The sequence below is a fragment of the Caretta caretta genome, chromosome 1 (genome assembly GCF_965140235.1).
Source record: "Caretta caretta isolate rCarCar2 chromosome 1, rCarCar1.hap1, whole genome shotgun sequence".
In the NCBI taxonomy this organism is placed as follows: domain Eukaryota; kingdom Metazoa; phylum Chordata; order Testudines; family Cheloniidae; genus Caretta; species Caretta caretta.
Window position 1 is genome coordinate 251,911,161 of NC_134206.1, and position 25,249 is coordinate 251,936,409.

The 25,249-nt window shown below is 41.1% G+C and overlaps 1 protein-coding gene across 1 annotated transcript; it reads left to right on the top strand.

The window, feature by feature from the left end:
• The first annotated feature begins 697 nt into the window (after positions 1-697).
• Positions 698-19,599, top strand: SPIC (Spi-C transcription factor). Its single transcript, XM_075125886.1, has 6 exons — positions 698-709; positions 10,125-10,151; positions 10,798-10,891; positions 12,020-12,132; positions 14,115-14,223; positions 17,262-19,599. The coding sequence occupies exons 1-6, from the start codon at positions 698-700 to the stop codon at positions 17,687-17,689; spliced, it is 783 nt and encodes a 260-aa protein (XP_074981987.1). The 3' UTR covers positions 17,690-19,599.
• The last annotated feature ends 5,650 nt before the right edge of the window (positions 19,600-25,249 follow it).

The window sequence follows — 25,249 nt, forward strand, 5'->3', positions numbered from 1 at the left end:
CACAGAGCATTTGATTGTCATTTTTTACCAACTTACTCTATGCATGGTCTCCTTGACTTCAATGAGTCCACTCATGGACTAAGGCAGTGGTTTTCAAACTTTTTTTCTGGTGACGCAGTTGAAGAAAATTGTTGATGCCTGTGATCCAACAGAGCTGGAGATGAGGGGTTTGGGATGTGGGAGGGGCTCAGCGCTGGGGCGGAGGTTTGGGCTCCAGGGGTGAGGGCTGTGGGGTGGGGCCAGGAATGAGGGGTTCAGCTTGTGGGAAGGGGCTCTGGGCTGGGGCAGAGGGTTGGGGTGCGGGAGGGGATCAGAGCTCTGGGCTGGGGGTGCAGGCTCTGGGCTGGGGCCAGGGATGAGGGGTTTGGGGTGCAGGAAGGGGCTCCAGGTTTGAGGGGATCAGGGCTGGGGCGTGGGGTTGAGGCACAGGCTTACCTTGGGCAGCTCCTGGTCAGTGGCGCAGCGGGGGTGCTAAGGCAGGCTTCCTGCCTGTCCTGGCACCACGGACCAAGCTGCGCCCTGGAAGTGGCCAGCAGCAGGTCTGGCTCCTACGCGGAGGTGCACAAGCGGCTCTGCCAGTTCGTGACCAATGGGAGTGCGGAGCTGGTGCTCGGGGCGGGGGCAGCATGCAGAGCCCCATGGCCCCCCCCGCCTAGGAGCCGGACCTGCCTGCTGGCTGCTTCTGGGACACAGCACGATGTCCGAACAGGTAAGGACTAGTCTGCCTTAGCCAGGCAGCACTACCAATGGGGCTTTTAATGGCCTGGTCAGCGGTGCTGACCAAAGCCGCTGCGACCCAGTGCCTTACATTCTGAGACACAGTACTGGGTCGCGACCTGCAGTTTGAAAACCACTGGACTAAGGAATTAAGCAACTTGAGCAAGGATATCAGAATCTGTCCCTGTGTTGAAAACTCATTCAGAAAAGCTAGGAAGTCTTCATTTCAACTGGACTCCACTGGGAACAGCAGTCTGCCTGAATACTGTAAATTGCAGGATTAGAGCCACAGCGTTTATGGTGGTACTTTTTTACTTACTTAAGACTTAAATCTCTTTAACAGAGCCAGCTGGAAATTTCAGTTCACAGCAATACTTCTCCAAATTCTAGTCATCTCTCCTTTTTCCCTTGTCTGACTGGGCCTTAATTGACTGCAGGTGCTCCAATTGACCTGTAGTAACCTTTCCCTAGTCTACAGGGAACCAAGCCTTGATCAACATCAGGCTTATACTAAGCCATTTGGAAAATTTCTCCCTGTGGAACATTTCAGCTCTGTTTTGAAAGCTTAAAAACTAAAATTATTTTGATTTTTAGCCACCAAAAATTGGAAAGAAAATTGGCCAAAACCTAAATATTTGGGGCGTTGGCTAAACATTTTTGATTTTCTGGTTTTGTGACGACAAATTTTCAAGTACACTTTTCATGTAAATTTTAAGTTAGTGAACAACCCAATTTTCCATTACATTTTTTTTCAATGGAAAATTTTTAACTAGCAGTAGCCCATAAGTACAGAATTCACTTTGTTCTATTTCCCTTTTGTTCTTCATACGGGTGAAATTCACCCATGTGCAGAGGGCCAGCCGCAACTCTCTGCACCACTTCAACCCTCTTCTGAGAGTTCAAGTCAAACATAAATTGTGCCTAGGCCTTATGCTAGTCTTCTGCACAAAGGTAAATTTCACCTCGTGTAGAGGTCAATCATGATCCCTTTAGGAATTGAGAAAATTTGTGTAGGGAGGTGTATTTTTAATTGAGATATTAATTAATTGATTTACTAATCCCATGTTGATTTGAAGAACTGGCACTTATTAAATCTATTTATTAATCCATGTAGTCAGCATTTTTTAAGAAAAAGAAAATGTGTAACTCAATTTTTTTTCTATACACTTGCCTTGATTAAAGCTGTTCCTTGTGCTGTTGCTGTGGTTTCTGTTTTTCCGGTTTGTGGGGACTTCCCAGTAGAAGACATTCCCTTGGGTTATATGGGGCCAAGGGAGAAGCCTCCCAAGAAGGCCTACTAGCAGGGGCAACTAGACCAGTTTGTTCGACCTCAATGAGGGGAATTGGAGAGAAAGTCAATGTAGGTTCCCCCTCTAAGATCTTATCCTCTTCCTCACCTGCTAGATGTAGTTTAATGAGTTCTGTAGGAGAAGTAATTACAGATTAAGGGCTATATCTTGCAAGGATTTAGGCACATGCTTAACTTTATGCATGTGATTAGTTCTATTGATTTCAATAGGACTATTCATACGTGTAAAATTAAGCAAGTGGTTAAATCTTTGCAGGATTGGGCTCTAAAACCACAAACCATGAAAGCACTAAAGCATATGCATAACTTCAAACACATGAGTCAATTAAAGTTACGTACATCTTGGCAGGATACAAATAAACTGCATAACTTGATCAAAACAATGGATCAAAAAGTCGATGACATTTTACCTTAGATTTAGAAATTACAAGAATTTGTAAAGCAAACAGAGAAGGATTGCTAACTGTCTTTAAAGAGCAATATAAAAATGAAAACTAATGTGCAGATTTATAGGACCCTCTCCAGAACTATAATCCAAAATAACATTGCTATATATTGGAAGGTCTGGTCTAGAAAATAAATCTGGGGCCTCCATCTTTCATATACAAGGTTTAAATGAGGAGTCTGATGGAGCTAATCCTCTGTGTACCTTATTAGAAGAGATTTCGATGTGAAATTTGAACCTTCTTTAACAATGGAAAATACTTTTCACTTTCCCTTATTTAAACAAAATGGTTTGTCTGACCTTTTAAAACAAATATTTGACCTATAAGTAATTGGGATAGAGTTCTGAGAAGGATTAAAACCAAAAATACCTTTTACCATGATCACAAAATTTTAATATTTTCTAGTATAGCCAAAGAAACACAAGCCAGGAAGTCAAGAAAGAATCTGCAAAAATGTATGCCAGTACAGCAATTTTTTCCCTTGCCCCATTGTAAGTAATGTTAGATGATAAATTATATGGGCCAGAACTTCAACTGGTGTAAAACAGCAGAGCTTCACTGGCTTCAATGAAGCTATTTACACCAGCTCAGAATCTGGTCCTATTTTTTTTTATTGATTACAATGAGGCTGGACATTTTTTAGGCTCCGTCTACACTCGAGACTTTACAGTGGAACAGCTGTACTGGTGCAGCTGTGTCCCTGTAAGGTCTCCTGTGTAGCCGCACTATGACAACAGGAGAGAGCTCCTGGGTTTGCTAATTTAAAGTTCGAATAACAAACTGATTTGGTATTAAGTAATCATGCCCAGATCATTCCCTATTCTTCATATAGAGGAGGGTATGTGTATATCCCTCCTCTTGCATACAGAGAAGGGATTTGACACCTTGTTCCAAAGTCCTCAGCCCCTTCTGGACCTGGAAAAGGGTGCAACAGGATCTATTCTACACAGTGGAAGCAGGTGGAGACTGGAAAGCTGGGAACAGGCCAGGAAGATTAAATGCATATCATCCCTCACCCGCCTAGAGGCAGGCATTGTATTGCCTTTACTGTGGAGCCCTGAGGGCAGCTACAACCAATGGGATTTCTGGTAGCAAAGCTTCAGTGGAGCTACATGGCCAGGAAACTGGCATAGTGGAGCCTGCTGAGGGCCAGAGCAGGGATAGAGACACAGGGCCTCTGTGTGAGTGGCCTCAGCCACTCAAAGGTCCCTGAAGAGCCACTAGGTTTGTGGGCATTCCACAGGGGGCAAACCACCACCCCATGACAGAACAATTTCCACAGTCAGGCCCCCTTTCCACTGGGGCTTCTAAGAGCTATCGTCATACAAAAAAAATTTAATAATATATTTAACGTATGTTAGAGGCAGCATTTGGAAAGATTGCGGGGAAGAACACTTTTTATACACTACCTGTATGAATTAAGTTTTACAGCCAAGCAAAGGCTACAGTGGCTTCAGAAACCTAAACAATGAATCTATTGTTGGAAGTATGTTTTTAAAATAAAGAGGAAATAGAAGACTAGAGGTTTATGGTGTCTCTATTTCTAATTGACATTCAAATTTTGAATCAATATATCAGGCTCATAAGTCATTTGAGACACTAAGATTTGAATAGCTTGTTCTCATTTTCAGACTCATTAGTGGAATCCACTCTTCCCATCTGATGCAAAAACCGTAACTGACACATTCAGTTCCTTTGTACACAAAATACACGAGGTGGTTGACATGTACTGCCAGGTTCAGCCATAGCAGAGATTTGTTGGGGAGGCTGATGGTAGCCAGATCTCCTCAGCCAGAGGTGGGGACAACAAGATCCCAACTCTAAAAAGAACAATACTTGTTTCTCCATAAAGACAGCTAGTTCTGCATATATCCCCTCAATTCACTCTGAGGAGAACTCCATCAACATTAGGAGACAAAGGGTACGTCTACAAAGAAACCCTGTGGTATCGAGTCTCAAAGCCAGGATCAACTGACTCAGGCTTGCAGGGCTCGTGCTACAGGGTTAAACATAGCAGTGTAGATGTTCCTGCTCAGGCTGGAGCCCAGTTTTCTGAAACCCTGCGAGGGGGGTAGGTCTCAGAGCCCAACCAGAGTGGAAACATCTTCACTGCTATTTTTAACCATGTAGCGCAAGCCCCCCAAGCCTGAGTCAGTTGATCCAGGCTCTGAGACTTGCTGACATGGATTTTTTTTGCAGTGTATAACCAGTGTGATAGTTTTACCATCAGAAACCAAGGGGAGAGAGAATTTGGCACAGAGTGAGGCACTGTGATCCAGTAGACAGGATCTAGAACTGGAAGTCAGGATAATTGAATGCTGTGCCCAGCTCTTCCTTGGGCAGTTAATTTTCTCTCTATATAACTCATTTACCTCATCTGTAAAATGGGAATAATGTTGTTTACCCACCTTTGTAAACCACATTGAGATATAGTAATAAAAAGCACTAGGCAAGTGCTAAGCATTATTATTAATTGTTATTAGCAAACCTGAGGAGAGCTTTAAGGGCCTAATTTTCAAAAAATAGGCATCTAAGTTGTTTATACAATGGGTACGTGCCTGGGTGCAAACAGATAATTTCACACGCAAAATATGCCGCTTCAATTGCCACTCAGGACATTGTGCAGGCAATTCCCATCTTGTGCATGCAAGTACCTGTTTTCCATGTGCAACTATATATTTTGCACACCTAGTCACCTCTCAGTATTCACACAAGCATATTTTTCAAGTGCAACTTGAGCACTTATATTTGAAATAATGGCCTTAAATATTTACCTCCATAGAACAAGAGACTTTAGAAAACCTAAGGCTGTTCTAGTATCATTTTCTCAGTGATGCAAAAGAAAGAAGTCATCCTTCGAATTTACAATTTTCCCACCAGTCCTGTATTTTACAAGTTTTTGTTTTCAAAGGGTCTTAGACTTGCAAAGATTGAAAGCACATTCTGTTATCTGATGTGCACTCCAGGCAGGTTCTATGTGAAGGCACATGTAAAATGGAGATATAGATATATTATAGGATAACAACAATTACCATATTCACATGAGCATTTATACCTAATACAATGACAGTTATAGAAGCACAGAAATGCTGGCTCTTTGTCAATAATCTGTTCATCCCAAAGCATCTTTACAGATATAGAGAGCACTACAGCATCGCCTTTCATTCCTGTCCATAGCTTGTTCCTCTATTAAGCCCAGCTTGGTCGTGTCCTTGTGCGCAATGTCCTGCCACCTAGCCGGTGGCAACCTGAATGCAGACTTAGACACAAGTGCAGGTCATGATATTTCGGGCAATAATGCATCACCTATCTGTCAACAAGCACTTCTAGCTGATAAGAACACAGCAAGAACTTGGGGCATCGGTGCTGGAACTAGAGGTGCTGGGGGTTCTGCCGCACCCCCCCCCAATTTGAAGTGGCTTCCATCATATACAGGGTTTACAGTTTGATTCAATGGCTCTCAGCACCCCCACTATACAAATTGTTCCAGCACCCACGGGGCCAGATTCTGACGTCAGTTACACCAGTCTAATCTCATTAACTTAAACATTGTTTTTTCTGAGTTTACTCTGCTATAACTGAGGTCAGAATCTGCTTGTAGTATTTTGGATTAATGCTATATAAACACGTACAAACATGGCAAATTTCTTCTCCATATTTTGGAGCCCATTCTTATTTTAAAAATCTGATACAATTGAAAAGATTTGTCACTATGTCTCTGTTGCAAGAAAGGGGTAAACTATAGAACTTTTTTAGTCTCACATTACAGAGCAAAACTGTAAGTGTAACTACTTCGTAAAGTTGAGCAGATGAACAGGAAACTAGTTGCTTAATCAGCTTTAGTCCCACATCACACCCTGAGTTATGATTCACAATTTTACAAACATTTCTTGCAGTTCATTTTCCTTTGAAAATACATGTCAGATCAGAATCATTTGTAAAATGAAACTCTAGGTTTAAAACACCAAACACTGAACTTTTACTGTACTGTATTTTTCTAGGAAAAAATGTCAGATATCCTGAAGGTTTAGGGCCTAGTTTTGCAAAATTGCCCTTGTATTTGGCACCCACAGGTACTTTTGTCCGCAAATCAGTTATACTCACAGTTCAGAGTCATGTGTAGTATTACTAATTGACAGTCATTCTATTTATGTGAGCTTTATATTGAACTTGTTAAAGATGGTGCTTGGCTCATCTGTGTGAATACTATTTTACAGCACTGCATGGCATGCAATTGAGGTCATTTTGGAAAACATGCCAAAATAGATGGGGCTGCTTTTGAAAAGTTAGTTACCTAGATCCTGGTGAGAAGAGGAACTTTCCCCAAAATCAGGAGCTCTGGACTGTACAGAGCAAGAATTTTGATTTAGCTCTTTCTATATCTTAGAAGCTTCTTCCTAATTTATACATTGGGCCAGATCATCAGCTGGTGTAAATTGGCATAACTGCATTGAAAGCAATGTAACTATGATGATGTATACCAGCTGAGGATCTGGCCCATTGTTGGGGAAAGGTAGTTGGGCACAATTGTTAGATATGAATGTACTCTGAAATAAGAAAAATCAAGAATGTATTAGAAGCCTGTATTAACTGTGGTTTATTGATTCTATAACAGCCTTCCAAAATTCTACTAGCAAAATCCTAGAAGGTCACCCTCTCAGGGAAGATTGATGGATGAGTAAAATGTGTTACCATGACTACAGACACCAGGGCCTAGATCCACAAATGTATTTAGGCTCCTAACTTCCATTGAAATCAGTGGAAGTTAGGAGCCTAAATACCTTTGTGGATCTGGGCCCAGGCATGATTATATTTCACCTCACAAATGATTTAGGAGCATGTCAGCAGGTTGATTTGATAATCAAAGTTAAGAGGGATTCAGGGCAGATCCAGGATTTTTTTTCTGGGTTATTATGACAATTATTTGGTCTGAAATGTGGCAGAGGAGGGTATGGCATGGAGCCACAAAGCCTTCATGATAAGGCCAGGAGGCACATAAATTGGGAGATGTATAAATTCATGTGTGATCCAAAGGAACTCGTAATTACTCATCTGCACATATCTTTTTGGGCACCAGTTATTCAGGATGGATGGGGATAAACCCATCTGACTGGGGAGCAGATGTATTTTTGTCTGATAGTAGGGAAGGAATCTGTAAATATTGGTGAATCTGGTGGACAGTGGGGGAGACAGCCAAGCTAATTGTTGGCACATTGCTGTGACAGGTGTCGAGTACAGGTACAAGTTACGGAAGGTTATCAGACAAAATAGATTGGATGAGGATTTAGAGAAAAGCCTCCCTTAAGGAAGCTGGGGAAAGGGGGTTCAGTTCTCCTAACATCTGGTACAACAGGGAGCCAACCCCCCCTCCTTTTCCAGACCCCTCAAACCTCATACAAGGGGATGGCAGCAAGGTCCCAGCAACGGGCTGGCTGGGACCAGGTTGGGAAGGGGGAGGGCTGAGAGCAGCCATCCCAAATTGGGGGAACCAATTAAGGAAATTATGACCAGCGCTGTATAATTTATTATCAGGTATTTTAAGTGAATAAGGTTGTGGGCTAATTAAACCACATCCATTGCCTCCTGTCTTTCTTCCAGTATGGCTGGGACACTATTCACTTCTCTCTCCACTCCAACACCCCACCCCAATCATCATGGCAAAAGGAAGGTAAGCAAATTTTGTATTTGGGCTGTAACATTTTCATGACAATTTTACAGGCTGTTCCACAGTCACACAGAATCAATTTTATTTGCTTATAATTTTGCATATTTTAAGCAGTAGTTTAAACACTTTATTCCAGAATAAATTGCTACTATTTTGGAAAAAACATTATGCAGCACATAGTCATTCTATCTACTGACCTACACAAAATTATAAACTATGATGGCACTGTGCTGCACCTTTGCTCAAAAACAAAACAAAAACCCCTAGTTGAAGCACTTCCCCAAATTCAGCTATTTAATGGAACCTTTCTGCCAGCCTATTGCTGTAATAATTCAGTCCTTCATTATTTATAAAACTGGTTCTTTGTGTTGTACATGAAGTTTCTATCCTAGGTAAGTGTTCAGATTATTTTTCTCTCTCTTTCTCTGTTTTCAGCTCTGCAAATGGTACAGTCTTTCAGTGGTTACCAATATTTTACCTTGTTAGGCTATGTAAGCCATCAATTACTGTAGCTGTGTAATCAACTTTACCACTTACTAGTCTGGAGTTTTGGTGGGATAAAACAGCTCCATTTTAAGAAATGTATGTTAATTGAAATGCCAGGAATGCTGGTTTTAAATATGAACTCCGATGGATTTCAGCAATGCAGAATCAAGCCTTTAAATGAAATTCTAAAGCTCAGAATGCAACAAATACCTGGGCCAAAATCTGTCTTCAGTTACCTCTGAAATCAAAATCAATAGCTTTATACCAAAGAGCAACTTGGTCAGTCCTGTGTCTGTTACATTGAGGAGAAATCCTGATCTCAGTGAAGTCAATGGCAAAACAACCATTGACGTTGTTGGGCTGGGATTTCACTCTTTTTGTTTAGACTTTCAGAACCACATATATGGTAACAAACAATTTAGTCAGGAAGGGTTTAAAAGACATTTATAAAATTAGATAGTACCTTGATATATATTTTAAAATATACTGCTACTTGTTTACAGGAGTGTATTTAACATGTCAAATCTTTATGGTCAGTTAGGAACAAAGTATTTGTTTCTTGTTTATATTTAAATACCTCATCCAGATTCTCTTATCGAGCTTAATTCTACTTCCATTGAAGTCAGTGCCAAAACTTCCACTGTTTTCAATGGGGCAGGATCAAACCTTTAATGAGGTAAAATATAGCTTGATTGAATTTTTAAGATAATTTTAATATTACACTTAAAACTGAAAAAAATTACAGGGCATATTTCAGAGAGGTAGCAAAAACTAATTATATAAAACTGCATATATGTGCCAAAAGAAATGCTAAGGAACCATCTGTACATAATACTGCACATCACATATATTCTGTGTTCGGCTGATTAAAAATTAATCTATCACCACTGTTTATAAAACAACCTAATTTGCTTGAGGGACTGACAATTACTCTGGAGGGCTATGTATATGCATACATATTTATATGATAAATTATGGAGGGGGGGGAACTATTCTTGTTTTCAGTGACGTCTGAAAACCAGAAAGACTTAAATACCTGCAGTTGAGTCAGGGCAATAATCTTTGGGAAATTAAGCGGTTAAGGTAATCAAGATTTAATGCCAATAGCAATATATATTCACTTTAAAATTTCTCTAAAATGTTCATATATAGAGGTTCGATATGTGAGGTAATAATGTCAGAACTAATAGTTTTAATGAAAGTAACATGGTGCTTCCATGAAATCTTAATATTGAGAAATTGTGTGGAATTTTTAATACAAAATCCAAGACAAATCTCTAAAATCAATGTTGTAACTAATTTAATATTAATTATATTAAAAATTTCAATCAAAGTGCACTTTCTAAATATAGATAGGTTTTTATCAATAATGATGTAAATTCCATAAATATTTAACCACATTCTGTTCTGAGTTGCACTGTTAATAATCTGGAGTAATTCTACTGAAGTAATTTTAGTGATGTTGAAATACCTGAAAATAATATTGTTTCCTTTTAAACAGGATTGCAGCTTTGGTATCGAAATAATGGTAAGTCAGCAGTCCCTTTATTCTTATTTTTCATTTAAGAACAGCTTCCAATTTACAAATAGAAAACACTTAGGAGTTTGCATAGTTTGCAAAATTATTGTTATCCCTACTTTGAATAAAATACCGAACTGCCATACAAAGGCAAAAAGTGGTTTTGTAAAATTCCACAGTGTGGTTTCCTATATGCTTCTTTACAATATTGTAGCCTGCAGTTCCTAACTTGCGTGTCACATGTTAAGCCACATCTATGTTATTGTTTCATAACTTTAGTTTTAATAAGTCATATTATATTACATATATAAATCTTCCTATTAAAGACTATAAAACAATCCAACAATTTTGTAAACTTTTGCTGCAAATTAAAGACACTGGAAACATTTGCACTCATGAGTAATTTTATACTCACATTAATAGTCCTATTGATCTCAAAGAAATTTCTCAAAGGACCAGAAACTAGTCATATGTATAAGGGTTACAGGATCAGGCTGTCAGTATCTGCAAAATGTATATTCTTCCAGGATGGTTTATTCTATGCAAAATCTATTCTGTTGTTCTATTTATTTGGGATTTTCCAAGTAACTGGAATTTGAAGGATCAAAGATGTTCTTTGTTGATTTCAAGCAGAAAAGACCTATTGTTCTTACAGAATTATTCTGACCAAGACATATTGGGTCAAGCCTTTGAAGATGCCTTGGAGGTGTTACAGCAACATTCTGATGGTGAGATTCAGTATTCACCAGGTAAAAAGAATTATTTTCCATTATACTTAATCATTTTTAATTTTTTACACACAAAAAATCTTAAACTGCTTTGTTTGGACAATAGTTTATAGTTACGGGCTCCAACTTTCCAGTTGGCCAGGGGGTGCTCACTGCTCAACCCCTGGCTCTGCCACAGGCCCGCCCCCACTCCACTCCACCCTTTCCCGCCCCCTCCTCTGAGCCTGCCAAGCCCTCGCTCCTCCCCCCTCCGTCCCAGAGCCTCCTGCACACCATGAAACAGCTGATAGGGAGGTGCGGGGAAGGAGGGGGAGGCGCTGATCGACAGGGCTGCCGGTGGGCAGGAGGCACTGGAAGCAGGGCAGGGGGAGCTAATGGGGGGCTGCTGACATATTACAGTGGCTATCTGGCAATGACATTGGTAAATTCTGGCTCCTTCTCAGGCTCAGGTTGGCCACCCCGCCTTATGCTATCTTTAAACATTCTGAGAAATTTAGTTATTTCAGTGTAAATTCTTTTTGGCATTGCAGGTGCTCACACCACAGGAATATTTTCCCTGTATTTCATTTAGATTCATAACATTCTGTAGGTCCCTCATTATGAAGATTTTCAGATCAACAGGATGGAACTGCCTAAAATCATGCTTACAGAATTCTATTTATTATTTCATTCCACTTGCTTGTACTGATGGACATCTGCATAGAAAGTGTACAAAGTATTCTTTTCCTTTCTAACAATTCTAATATTTGTTTTAGTTTTCTATGATGTTCCCTGCTTTCATCATTATATTTGGTGAGCATGGGCCTTTTCTTTATTATCCAAACTATTTTATATTGATCAATGAGCCTCTTTTCATGAATTCTGTTTTCCATCAAACTAAATAACCCAATAACCTAGTGACATTATTATTATTATTATTAATTATTATTATTATTATTAATGTTAGTATATGAGTACTATATGCTTGGTGCTGGATAAGCCACCCATATGAAGAGAGTCCCTGCTCTGGAGAATTTATAACCTAGAAGGCAGACAAAGAAGGACAAGGTAAAATGGTAGACCCGGAAGGAAGATTTAGGTGATTTTAAAAAAAATTATTTCCTTTTCTTCCCTTTTATCACTCATTCTTTTTTCCAAATTTTCAAGTAGATTATAAAAATTGCCTGGCCCTAATCAACCACCATCCTCATCTCCGAGCAAGTCCAAACTACTCTGCAGCACCACCTACAGAGGAACCAGTATACAATTGGAGAAATGTAATAGTAAGTAAATCACATAGTGTAGCAAGCAGCCATAAGAATGAAAGCTGGCAGTTCATATTTCACATTCTGCCAAAAATCCAGCCTCAGAGGCACCGATTCCATGGGTGCTCCAGCCCTGGAGCACCCACAGGAAAAAAATGGTGGGTGCTTAGCACCCATCGGCATCCCTCCTATTAATGCCTCTCCCTCCCCCCAGCTCCTCCAGTCTGTCGGAGGGCCCCACCAATCAGCACCTCCCCCTCCCTTCCAGCACCTACTGCCTGCCACGGATCAGATGTTTCGCGGTGTCAGGAGGCTCTGGGAGGGCGGGGGGAGGAGTGAGGGCGCAGCACGCTTCGGGGAGGGGATGGAACTGGGCGGGAAGAGGCAAGGCAGGGGCGTAAAGAGGCAGGGAAGAGGCGAGGAGGGGGCGGAGTAGGGGTGGGAAGAAGCAGGGTGAGGATGGGGCATTGGGTGAAGGGGTGGAGTGAGGATGGGCCCTGGGCAGAGCTGGGGGAAACCCCCCTGGCAGATTAGAAACTCTGCGCCTGCCTGGTCAGGAGTAATTCAGATTAAGCTGCATGGGAAAATCTTTGCACAGTGTGTTTCACTTTAGCACCAAGATTAACTATTTGACACCATTGGCTAGAGGAGATCAAAGGGTACTGATGGAGATGTAATTCTTAGTCTTTTGCACAGTGGTTCATCGATTAATGTGAATCACTGGAGCTCTGCAAACTAACAGACAAAACTACCAGTAAGGTGGGGACAGGTCACCTTTATAGTATTTGGACAGCAGGCTGAGAAGAACAAACTCCAGTGTCCAGTCTCTCCCCATTTTAGGATGTTTTTAAATGATTCTTGTGACTGACTTATTCTCTTGACTTGACTTGTAAGAAGGAAAGCAAGATTGCCAAGTACTGTGCATGTGGTTGCCTCACCACCAGCCTAATTTTAGAGTGGGGAAGGTGGCAGAGGGCAGGGTGGGGGCTCTTGGTACAACTCTACCCATTCTCCATTTTTTTAATGAGTGGTCTTCCAAGTACTGATAGAAAACATCTCCCTTACTCCATGGTCTGCTTCTTAGTATGCTGCTAGGCCCTAGGCTGCATTGCCTTCCCCACAAAGTCCCCTCCACAGTGGGAAGCCCTGATGAGAGTCACGTGTAGCTCATCCTCAAAGGGAACCTGTCCAACACTTTCAAACGATGAGCCTGGGAGCTTAAATTCATAACTTTGCTAGACACTAAGGGCATGGCTACACAAGAGAGTTTACAGCAGCGCAGCTGCATCAATGCAGTAAGAGGTAATTAAATCTCTCTAATGTAGCCACTCTAAGCTCTCCTGTTGGCTTAACTACTCCAGCCCCCGGGACTTAGCGCTGCCCACACCAGTTCCTATGTTGGTGTAATTTATGAGGTGCGGGGGGGGTGGGAGTGATTTATTCATCCCCCTGAGTGACGTAAGTTACACCGATATAACCTGTAGTGTAGACATAGCCTAAAAATCATGGACTGAACAGAGACACTGGATTTATGGCTTATTACAACAATCTGTAACCCACTAACTACCCTTTTTGTCCTATGACTGCAGAGGGTGTTAACAGATCACTCTAGCTTCAATGTCCCTTAGAATATGTGCTAACTACTTTTGCTATAAAAATATGTTATTTAGACATGACGCTAGGAATATCTTTCCTGGACTTGAAAAAGAGCTCTGTGTGGTTTGAAAGCTTGTCTCTCTCACCAACAGAAGTTGGTCCAATAAAATATATTACCTCACTTACCTTGTTTCCCCATGGGATGGTAATCAACCCCTAGTTTGACAGTTCTCTTTATTAACACTATGTACTACACACAGTAGTGGTGGGCGGAAATCTCCTGTGTGTCATGTGATGAATGGTAGGATTCCTTAGGCTATCCAGTGAGCCAGTTCTTTTCAAGTTTTCTTTTTCTCACATGGTGTTTTCTGGTAGTAACGCTTTGTTGTCTTAATTTCTTGAAGAATAGTGCAACAGATTTATATTCTGAAGGAACTGTTTACCACACTCTGTCGAATATTCCAGAAAACCAAGTGATGCATACTACTGCTAGCCAGCAAAAAGGAGGGAAAGGTGTGTAGAAAGAACTCTGCTATCTGTGAACATTGTGTTATCTCCAAATCCTTCTTTTAGAAGTGGTGAATCATGCTTCTTTTATTATTTCCTCAGTTCTTTCCTATACTATTATCAGGAGAAATGTAATTAATCTTTTGATGTAATATTTACTGGAATACAACTCCCAGAGGGCTTAATTCTGATCTGAGGTCTGCAGACAGATAGCAAAAAGACTGGAATAATCTAGCCATCTGAGTGATTTATAGAATGCTCTACATCAAAATGTTACTCCACCAGAATATTGTCATTTTCCAAGAATAGATACATCTTTTGATGTCTCAGTCTCTGATAATATCCCCTCCTTACCTGAAAAAAGGTAAATCATCTGTGGTGAAGACCAGTGCAAAGAAATCATTTAGCTCTCTGCAAATGTCCACTTATCTGCTTTCTTTGCTTCTTTTATTCCCTGTGGTCCAGCAGACTCATCAATTCCCTGGTAAGCTTTTGATATACCTAAATAAAATTTTAATTTATTTTGTGTCTTTGTCTCTTTGCTCTTCAAATTCCCTTTTAGCTTTCCTAAATTCCATTGTGAATTTTACCTACCATAGTTTATGCTCCATTCTATTGACTTTACTAGAGTTGGATTTCCATTTTCTGAAGGACATCTGGTTTGGCTCGAATTACCTCATGCATCTTGCAATTTAACCACTCTGTTTTACTTGCCTTTCTGCTTGTTTTTGTCTCGGGGTAAGCATGCCTTCTGTGACTCTGTTATGGTAGACTTAAGCAGCCTTCATGCTGAGATGAAAAGCTCATTTTTTGACTTGAGGGTCTTCTTGAGTAGTTTCCCTTTTCTGTTGTGTTTGAAATCTCCCTTTCTAATATTTAGTCTCAGAGTGCTAGCTTTTGTTATGCTCCCTTGCTGACCGATGTTAAACTTGATTATACGTTGGTCACTATGACCTAGGGGTTCAACTATAGTTACTTCTTGAATAAACTCTTTGGGACTAAGTCAATAATAGCCTCTCCCCTCCTGCGTGCACTAGAGATCACTATTCCAAGAAGCAAACATTAAAAATATGAAAATATTGCCTCTCTAAAACTTATCCTAATGCAATACTTGACCATTTTACATGTTGTTAGTTGAAGATACATTTAGTTATTATTCTTTTATTAGACTTAGTTGCCTGTTTGATCTCTTTCAACCCTGTGAACTCAATGGCCTTCTGCTGTTCAAGAGTCCAGAACTATACACCCTACTAGTATATTTGTATTCTTCTGACTTGGGATTTGTAGCCATACAGATTTTCCACTCCAAACTTTTAACTTTATTATATGGAATCTGTTAATTATAGTGCTACTGCTACAGCTTCCTGTATAATTTCTAGCCGGGGCCCCTTGACTTTTGTCATTCTACCAAGTTTCAGAAATGCCTATTATGTCCCGGGCCCTCTTCCATTGCCAGGCATTCTAGTTCACTTATTTTTGCTTTTAAACTTTTCATCATAGTAGCAGAGTATTTATTTCTCACTGTGGCCTGATTTTAGGGAGGTTAATAATATTGTTTAGATAATATGGGTCCTATAGGCTACATAGCTGCATGCCTATTTTTATTTAACTCCTTAGTCTGACATCCTGTTACTTTTCTGGAAAGTACCTCTGAGCTCAAGTGGTTCCTCCTCCAGTTCAGCTGTCCTATTCTTTTTTACCAGATGCAGGGTTACTGTCATCCCTAGCAGATGTCTTGGTCTGGAATAAGTGCTTCTGGGCAATTGTCAGCTTCCCCCCTCCTAGTTTAAAACAATCCCCCCAAATCATATTAGCTTTAGGTGCCAGCAGTCTGCTTCCACTTTGGTTGAAGTGGAACTTCTGCAAGGACGCTCCCTTCCCCAGATTGTTCCCCTGTGTTCAATAAAATTAAGGCCAGATCTACATTACCACTTTAGTCGATATGTCGCTCAGGGGTGTGAAAAAGACACCACCACCCCCCCCCGAGCGACTCAAGTGACAGCCACCTAAGTGCTGTCCACGCTGGTGCTATGTTGGCTGTAGACACTCTCCCAACAACATAGCTCCTGCCTCTCAAGGAGAGCGCTCCCCCGTCGGCAGAGAGCATCTTCACCAGACGCGCTACAGCTGAATCAACGTAGCGCTTTTATTGTAGACCTGCCCTAAGTCCCACTTCTTTACACTGGCTTCTCATCCCCTGTCTAGCTGACTCTGAGCATGGAACTAGAAACACTTCAGAGAAAAGCAACTTTAAAGCCCTGGATTTATGCCTGTTTCCTAGTAATCTACCTTAAGTCTCCAGAACTAGAGGTGGCTGGAGGATGACAATTCTGTTTCATGACAACTTTTGAGGCATTAAAATTTGTTTTAGTTCCACCTTGGAATGAAAACAAAAGCTTTCAAACATTTTTGTGAAATGGAATTGTGTCAAATGCCCATTTTGTGATCAAAAAGGTCAGGGTTTTGAATCAGATCTTTCTCTCGAATTGACCAGCAAGTCCACCCTGGACCTCAGAAACTTTCCCAGTTGGTCAGAATCGATTTGTTGAATCCAAATTGTTTTGGCTTTGACAAAACACCATATTTCAGCAACAACAACCACCCCTTTTGCCTAATATTCTGACCTGTTCCATTCAGAACCTCTTTCCTGCATTGCTCCATGGCATTGGTTCCAATATTACCTTGACTATGGGCTCCCCCAAGCATTCATTAGAAGACTGTCTAAATATCTTGTTAGATTTGCCACTTTTGAGGCCAGCTACCAAAGTGCCAAATGTTTCTTATAGTCACCATATACCCCACTATCAATCTAGTAATGATCAAATCCCTATTGCCACAGTCTGTCTATATCTCACAACCATAGCCCCATTAAATCTGTTGCTGGTCTTCTACTGCTCCAGTTATACTGGCCTTTTAATCTGTGACTGGGTACTACCTTGACCTAGACTTTACCTTTAAGTCTCCTTCCAGGGAAAGGGCAGCTGCCCACCTTTCAAAATGGATCTGAGTTATGCTCTGACCATTTGCATTTTATTTTTTGATAGGGAGAAAAAAGCTTCGCCTGTTTGAATATCTTCATGAGTCTCTGTGTGACCCAGATATGGCAAACTGCATCCAGTGGGTGGATAAACCCCATGGTGTCTTCCAGTTTGTTTCCAAAAATAAGGAGAAACTTGCAGAGCTGTGGGGGGAAAGAAAGGGAAACCGCAAGGTCATGACATACCAGAAAATGGCCAGAGCATTGAGGAACTATGGAAGAACAGGGGAAATCATTAAAATCCGAAGGAAGCTGACATATCAGTTCAGTGCAGCTGTTTTACAAAGACTCTCCCCATGTTACTTCCCGGGAAAAGAAACAGTTTATTGTCAGTATCTTCAGTACAATCAAGAATACCAGTGTTCCGATGACTGGATCACTTATAATAATTACATGTATAACAATGACCCTGAGCTGCAGCATGCTAACGGCTAGACATGTATCACATTAATTTGTCTTTTTAATAGTTAGAAATATCTTAAAGCTCACAACTCTTCTCTCAATATATATTTTTCTTTTAAAATGTAATACACACACACACACCCCCCATGGGTGTGATTATCAGAAAAGAGAGGTTCAGTGCTGGCCTAATTTTGTGCCCATTGTGGTGAATGAGAAACTTTCATTGACCGTACAAGCAGCAATTGTTAGGTCAGATTCTGATCTCCATTATATCAATTACAGGAGTTACTTCAGATTCACACCTCTGTTACCAAGATCAGAATCTGGCCTGTTGCTTGTTTGACATCACAGGCCATATCCTGGCATTGATCCTCATGTGACTCTCATTGACTTCACTGGCATGTCTGTGCATGGAAAAATGGAAGGGTTTGGCTCTGAGTTTTCAAATCACAGAGCTCATATGTACCTATACTCCACTACTCAGACTTGCTTTCAGATGGATGTACATGAAATACAAGTTGGAGGGTGTTCAACCGCCTGCCGCTAGTGCTAGCTTTATAAACCAATACTTCTCATTAGTGATATTTTATAAGTAAATATCATACTGGATTTGTACGCCCACATGACATGGAAGCTGGGACCTGTGAATGCTAGTGAAGGTACTAATCCTTAAGCATTTAAATTAACTCCTTGATATACAGAGTCAGGATTTTCAGGTACCCATTTCATTGCTGGCAGTGACACTCACTGGGAGAGCTACCATACCAGGAAGGGGTTCATCAGGGATTAAACTTTTTAAAATTTATTTACAGTTCTTTTCCTCATAATTCTAGAAGCTGCATTTTTAAAGGGGCAGCAATTTCATATTCAGTTGTAAATAACAAATGTATTTTTTACGTTCTCTTAAGTAGTTATAATTTACATGTTTAAAATACCACTCTCTGTCTCCACTCAGCAGCCTCACGCTTTATTAGTGTAGAGGAAATTAAATTTAGATACAGAATACGTGCACTCAGTACAAAGTTAATGCAAGTCACATTGCTTTACCATTTACACCTGTTCACTGACCAACTTACACCATCATTTATGTCACTGCAGGTTTTGTCCCAGACAGATCCATGGGATCTGTACCCAGTCCCACAAGGCCTTGATTTGCCCCTGGTAACTATAAACACAAATATGTATGGAGAGAAAACTGGTTTGTAAAGGGCATTAACAATGTTGACCTGACCTGTCTGACATTAACATGAAATCATGAGGAAGTAGCTCCAGGGTAGAATAATCTAGATGGCTATGAAAAGAACAGGCTTGATTCTGATCTCACACTGATTTTTACCCCAGAGTAAATCAATTGACTTTGATAGTTAATCCTGATTTACATCAATGTAGGTAAGATCAAAATCAGGCCCTATATATTGTTTAGTAATATTGGGGGTGGTAAGGCAATCACTTTTGATAGTGGCTCCAATACTACATTCCCTAGCAAGCAAAACTCTAACTGAAGTTAATTTTTAATGATAGAAAGGTTGTATTACAAGAAACTTGAGTGAAGCCATAACATTATACCAATAATGGGTCCAATTATCGAAGTCAGTGGGAGTTTGCCTGGCTAAGGGGTGCAGGATTCGGTTTATCAGTGTTTTGTTTTTGTTGACATTTCTTGTAACATACAGACTTTAATATAATAGAAAAGACAGCAGACTGTCTCTGGTACTACACATTTGGGTCCAATCCTACCATACCAGGAACATTACCCGAGGTTAGAGTGTGAGATGAAGCTCTTTAATTTGTCATTCCTTCTCTGTGTAAATAAACATGCAAGTACAAAATGTAACTAACTTGAACTTTCTGAATGTGTGCAAACTATTTAGGAAGCTGAGTGAGTTTAGTTATTATGTCTATGTCTCCCCTTCCACGCTTTTTTTTTTTATATTCGCTTGAATCTTACAACAGCATGTATCATATTAAATGTCTACTTTGTCTAACATGATTAGTTCAGTCATTGTATGTTCAGATTTGCCTCTTTTGACCTCAGCTGTTTGCCAAGAAAATAAATACTTATTGAGATTGATACAATTATTTTTTTAAAATTTTGATATAAACATTAGGCTTTGGCATGTTGGTTTGATAATCTTCTGAACAAAGCATGGAGAGTTAACAGCAGTGGTGAACATAAGAACAGCCATACTGGGCCAGACCCATGGGCCATCTAGCCCAGTATCCTGTCTTCCAACAGTGACCAGTGCCCCCATGCTTCAGAGGGAAAGAACAGAACAGGGTAATTGATGAGTAACCAATCCCCTGTCATTCAGTCCCAGCTTCTGGCAAACAGAGATTTGGGGACACCCAGAGCATGGGGTTGTGTCCCTGACCATGTGGGCTAATAGCCATTGATGGACCTATCGTCAATGAACTTATGAAATTCTTCTGTGAACCCACTTATACTTTTGACCTTCACAACATCCTGTGGCAATGAGTTGACTGTGCGTTGTATGCAGGAGTACTTCCTTATGTTTGTTATAAACCTGCTGCCTATTAATTTCATTGGGTGACCTCTGGTTCTTGTGTTATGTGAAGGGAGTAAATAACACTTCCTTATGCCCTTTTTCCACGCCATTCATGATTTTATAGACCTCAGTCATATTCCACCCTTTCCTCCCTAGTCACCTCTTTTCTAAAATGAACAGTCCCCATCTTTTTAATCTTGTCTCATATGGAAACTGTTCCATATCCCTAATCATTTTTGTTGCCCTTCTCTGTATCTTTTCCAATTCTAATATATCTTCTTTGAGATGGGGCACCCAGAACTGCACACACTATTCAAAGCGTGGGCATCCAATAGATTTGTAGAGAGGTACTATGGTATTTTCTATCCCTTTCCTAATGGTTCCTAACATTCTGTTGGCTTTTTTGACTGCTGCTGCACACTGAGCAGATGTTATCAGAGAACTATCCATGATGATTCCAGGATCTCTTTCTTGAATGGTAACAGCTAAATTAGACCCCATCATTTTGTATGCATAGTTGGGATTATGTTTTCTAACGTGCATTACTTTGCATTTATCAACACTGAATTTCATCTGCCATTTTCTTGCCCAGTAACCCAGTTTAGTGAGATCCCTTTGTAACTCTTTGCAGCCAGCTTTGGACTTAACTATCTTGTGTCATTTTGTACCATCTGAAAACTTTGCCACTTCACTGTTTACCCCTTTTTCGAGAACATTTATGAATATGTTGAAAGCACTGATCCCAGTACAGATCCTTGAGGGACCCTTTCTCCACTGTGAAAACTGACTATTTATTCATACCCTTTGTTTCCTATCTTTTAATCAGTTACTGATCCATGAGAGGACCTTCCCTCTTACCCCATGACTGCTTACTTTGCTTAAGACCCTTTGGTGATGGACCTTGTCATAGGCTTTCTGAAAGTCCAAGTACACTATAGCCATTGGATTTCCCTTGCCCACAAGCTTGTTGACACCCTCAAAGAATTATAATAGATTGGTGAGGCATGATTTCCCTTTACAAAAGCCATGTTGGCTCTTCCCCAACATATCATATTCACCCATGTGTCTGATAATTCTATTCTTTACTATAGTTTCAACCAATTTGCCTGTTATAATCATATCCTCATTTAATACCAAGCACTCAAGTTCCCCCACCTTATTATTTAGACTTCTAGCATTTGTATATAAACACCTATAAAATCTGTCAAAATTTAGTTGTCTGCCTTCATGTGATGTAATTGACAGGGACTCTTTTTCATTTGATTGTTTCTCTTCAGTTCCTACCTGTACTTTATCAACTTGTATTCTCCTCTTTACTAAGATATAGAGTATCCTCTTTAATAAATCCTTCCCAAAGGGGTGTCTCTGTCCAAACCATGTGCTCCTCTGCACCTGTCAGCTTTCCCACAGCCCTTAGTTTAAAAACTCCTCCTCCTTTCTAATTTAATATGCCAGCAGCCTGGTTCTGTTTTGGTTTAGGTGGAGCCTATCCTTCCTGCATAGGCTCCTACTTTTCCAAAAGGTTCCCCAGTTCCTAATAAACCTAAATCCTTCCTCCAAATACCATCATCTCATCCATGCATTGTGACCCTGCAGTTCTGCCTGTCTAACTGGCCCTAGTCTAACTGGTGAGAGTATATATCTGTAGATGGAGAGAAATGGGGATGAAGGAGAATTGTAGGGAACTGCTAGAAAAGCACTTTATGAGGGGTAGAAGAATTGGAGGGAATTCAGACCGAGAAGAAATGAGGGTGTAAAGAGAATTTGTAGAGGCAAAGGGGGAAGAGCACATGCTCTTAAGAAGAATTAGTGGGGACTGGGGAGGGAGGTCAGGAGAACTAGAAAGAAGGGCAAACAATTAGAAAGTTAAGATCTCATTTTTTTCAGTGGGAGAATATGGGTGGGTGGGGAACGGGGGATATTCATGACTGGAGCAGGCAATGGAGTGAGGCCAGGGTATATTGTGTGTGAATTTAAAAGGATGACTGGATTACAACTACAGATGTACTTACATGGATCAATTAACATTGATAAAGAGGAATAAGAGGTCACTTTAAAAGCTGTTAACACTTCCAAAACAACTAGAGGGAGCTGGATAGATTTTAGGAACAGATACTTTTACTATATTTATGTAGCTACATATTTAGTGTCCCTAAATATGTATGATGACCCTAGGTTGTACATGTATGCTGAAAAGGTTTCTGACTATAGATGTCTTTTACTTTAGCAGAAAAGAAGCATAAAAAGATCCAATGGCTGGAAGATGAAGCTAGACAAATTCAAACTAGAAATAAGGTGCAAATTTTTAAGAATGAGGATCAATTTACCAAAGGATGGTAGATTCTCGAACACTTGAAGTCTTTAAGTTAAAACTGAATAACTCTCTATAATATATGTTGTAGCTCAACCAAAAGTTGTGGCTTGATGCAGAAATTGCTGTGTGTAATTCTACAGCTTGTGTTATACAGAACAAATTAGACTATTGTAATAGTCCCTTCTGGTCTTAACATTTATTAATCTATATGATTGTATCATGGAAGTACATGAGAAGAGCTGCAGGGCTGCGACAAAAGATTTGCACAGAATTAAGTAGTCATATGTAACCAATACAATGCTATGTGTAGCTTCAGTTACTCTCTGATTATATAATATGACCCTCACAACCAGTAGAATCATAGAATCATAGAATATCAGGGTTGGAAGGGACCTCAGGAAGTCATCTAGTCTAACCCCTGCTCAAAGCAGGACCAATCCCCAATTAAATCATCCCAGCCAGGGCTTTGTCAAGCCTGACCTTAAAAACTTCTAAGGAAGGAGATTCTACCACCTCCCTAGGTAACACATTCCAGTGTTTCACCACTCTCCTAGTGAAAAAGTTTTTCCTAATATCCAACCTAAACCTCCCCCACTGCAACTTGAGACCATTACTCCTTGTCCTGTCCTCTTCTATCACTGAGAATAGTCTAGAACCATCCTCTCTGGAACCACCTCTCAGGTAGTTGAAAGCAGCTATCAAATCCCCCCTCATTCTTCTCTTCTGCAGACTAAACAATCCCAGTTCCCTCAGCCTCTCCTCATAAGTCATGTGTTCCAGACCCCTAATCATTTTTGTTGCCCTTCGCTGGACTCTCTCCAATTTATCCACATCCTTCTTGTAGTGTGGGGCCCAAAACTGGACACAGTACTCCAGATGAGGCCTCACCAACGTCGAATAGAGGGGGACGATCACGTCCCTTGATCTGCTTGCTATGCCCCTACTTATACATCCCAAAATGCTATTGGCCTTCTTGGCAACAAGGGCACACTGCTGACTCATATCCAGCTTCTCGTCCACTGTCACCCCTAGGTCCTTTTCCGCAGAACTGCTGCCTAGCCATTCGGTCCCTAGTCTGTAGCTGTGCATTGGGTTCTTCCGTCCTAAGTGCAGGACCCTGCACTTATCCTTATTGAACCTCATCAGATTTCTTTTGGCCCAAACCTCCAATTTTTCTAGGTCCCTCTGTATCCTATCCCTGTCCTCCAGCGTATCTACCACTCCTCCCAGTTTAGTATCATCCGCAAATTTGCTGAGAGTGCAAACCACACCATCCTCCAGATCATTTATGAAGATATTGAACAAAACCGGCCCCAGGACCGACCCCTGGGGCACTCCACTTGACACCGGCTGCCAACTAGACATGGAGCCATTGATCACTACCCATTGAGCCCGACAATCTAGCCAACTTTCTACCCACCTTATAGTGCATCCATCCAGCCCATACTTCTTTAACTTGCTGACAAGAATACTGTGGGAGACTGTGTCAAAAGCTTTGCTAAAGTCAAGAAACAATACATCCACTGCTTTCCCTTCATCCACAGAACCAGTAATCTCATCATAGAAGACGATTAGATTAGTCAGGCATGACCTTCCCTTGGTGAATCCATGCTGACTGTTCCTGATCACTTTCCTCTCATGTAAGTGCTTCAGGATTGATTCTTTGAGGACCTGCTCCATGATTTTTCCGTGGACTGAGGTGAGGCTGACTGGCCTGTAGTTCCCAGGATCCTCCTTCTTCCCTTTTTTAAAGATTGGCACTACATTAGCCTTTTTCCAGTCATCCGGGACTTCCCCCGTTCGCCACGAGTTTTCAAAGATAATGGCCAATGGCTCTGCAATCACAGCCGCCAATTCCTTTAGCACTCTCGGATGCAACTCGTCCGGCCCCATGGACTTGTGCACGTCCAGCTTTTCTAAATAGTGCCTAACCTCCTCTTTCTCCACAGAGGGCTGGCCATCTATTCCCTATGTTGTGATGCCCAGTGCAGCAGTCTGGGAGCTGACCTTGTTCGTGAAGACAGAGGCAAAAAAAGCATTGAGTACATTAGCTTTTTCCACATCCTCTGTCACTAGGTTGCCTCCCTCATTCAGTAAGGGGCCCACACTTTCCTTGGCTTTCTTCTTGTTGCCAACATACCTGAAGAAGCCCTTCTTGTTACTCTTGACATCTCTCGCTAGCTGCAGCTCCAGGTGTGATTTGGCCCTCCTGATTTCATTCCTACATGCCCGAGCAATATTTTTATACTCTTCCCTGGTCATATGTCCAACCTTCCACTTCTTGTAAGCTTCTTTTTTATGTTTAAGATCTGCTAGGATTTCACCGTTAAGCCAAGCTGGTCGCCTGCCATATTTACTATTCTTTCGACACATCGGGATGGTTTGTCCCTGTAACCTCAACAGGGATTCCTTGAAATACAGCCAGCTCTCCTGGACTCCTTTCCCCTTCATGTTAGTCCCCCAGGGGATCCTACCCATCCGTTCCCTGAGGGAGTCGAAGTCTGCTTTCCTGAAGTCCAGGGTCCGTATCCTGCTGCTTACCTTTCTTCCCTGTGTCAGGATCCTGAACTCAACCAACTCATGGTCACTGCCTCCCAGATTCCCATCCACTTTTGCTTCCCCTACTAATTCTTCCCGGTTTGTGAGCAGCAGGTCAAGAAAAGCTCTCCCCCTAGTTGGCTCCTCTAGCACTTGCACCAGGAAATTGTCCCCTACGCTTTCCAAAAACTTCCTGGATTGTCTATGCACCGCTGTATTGCTCTCCCAGCAGAT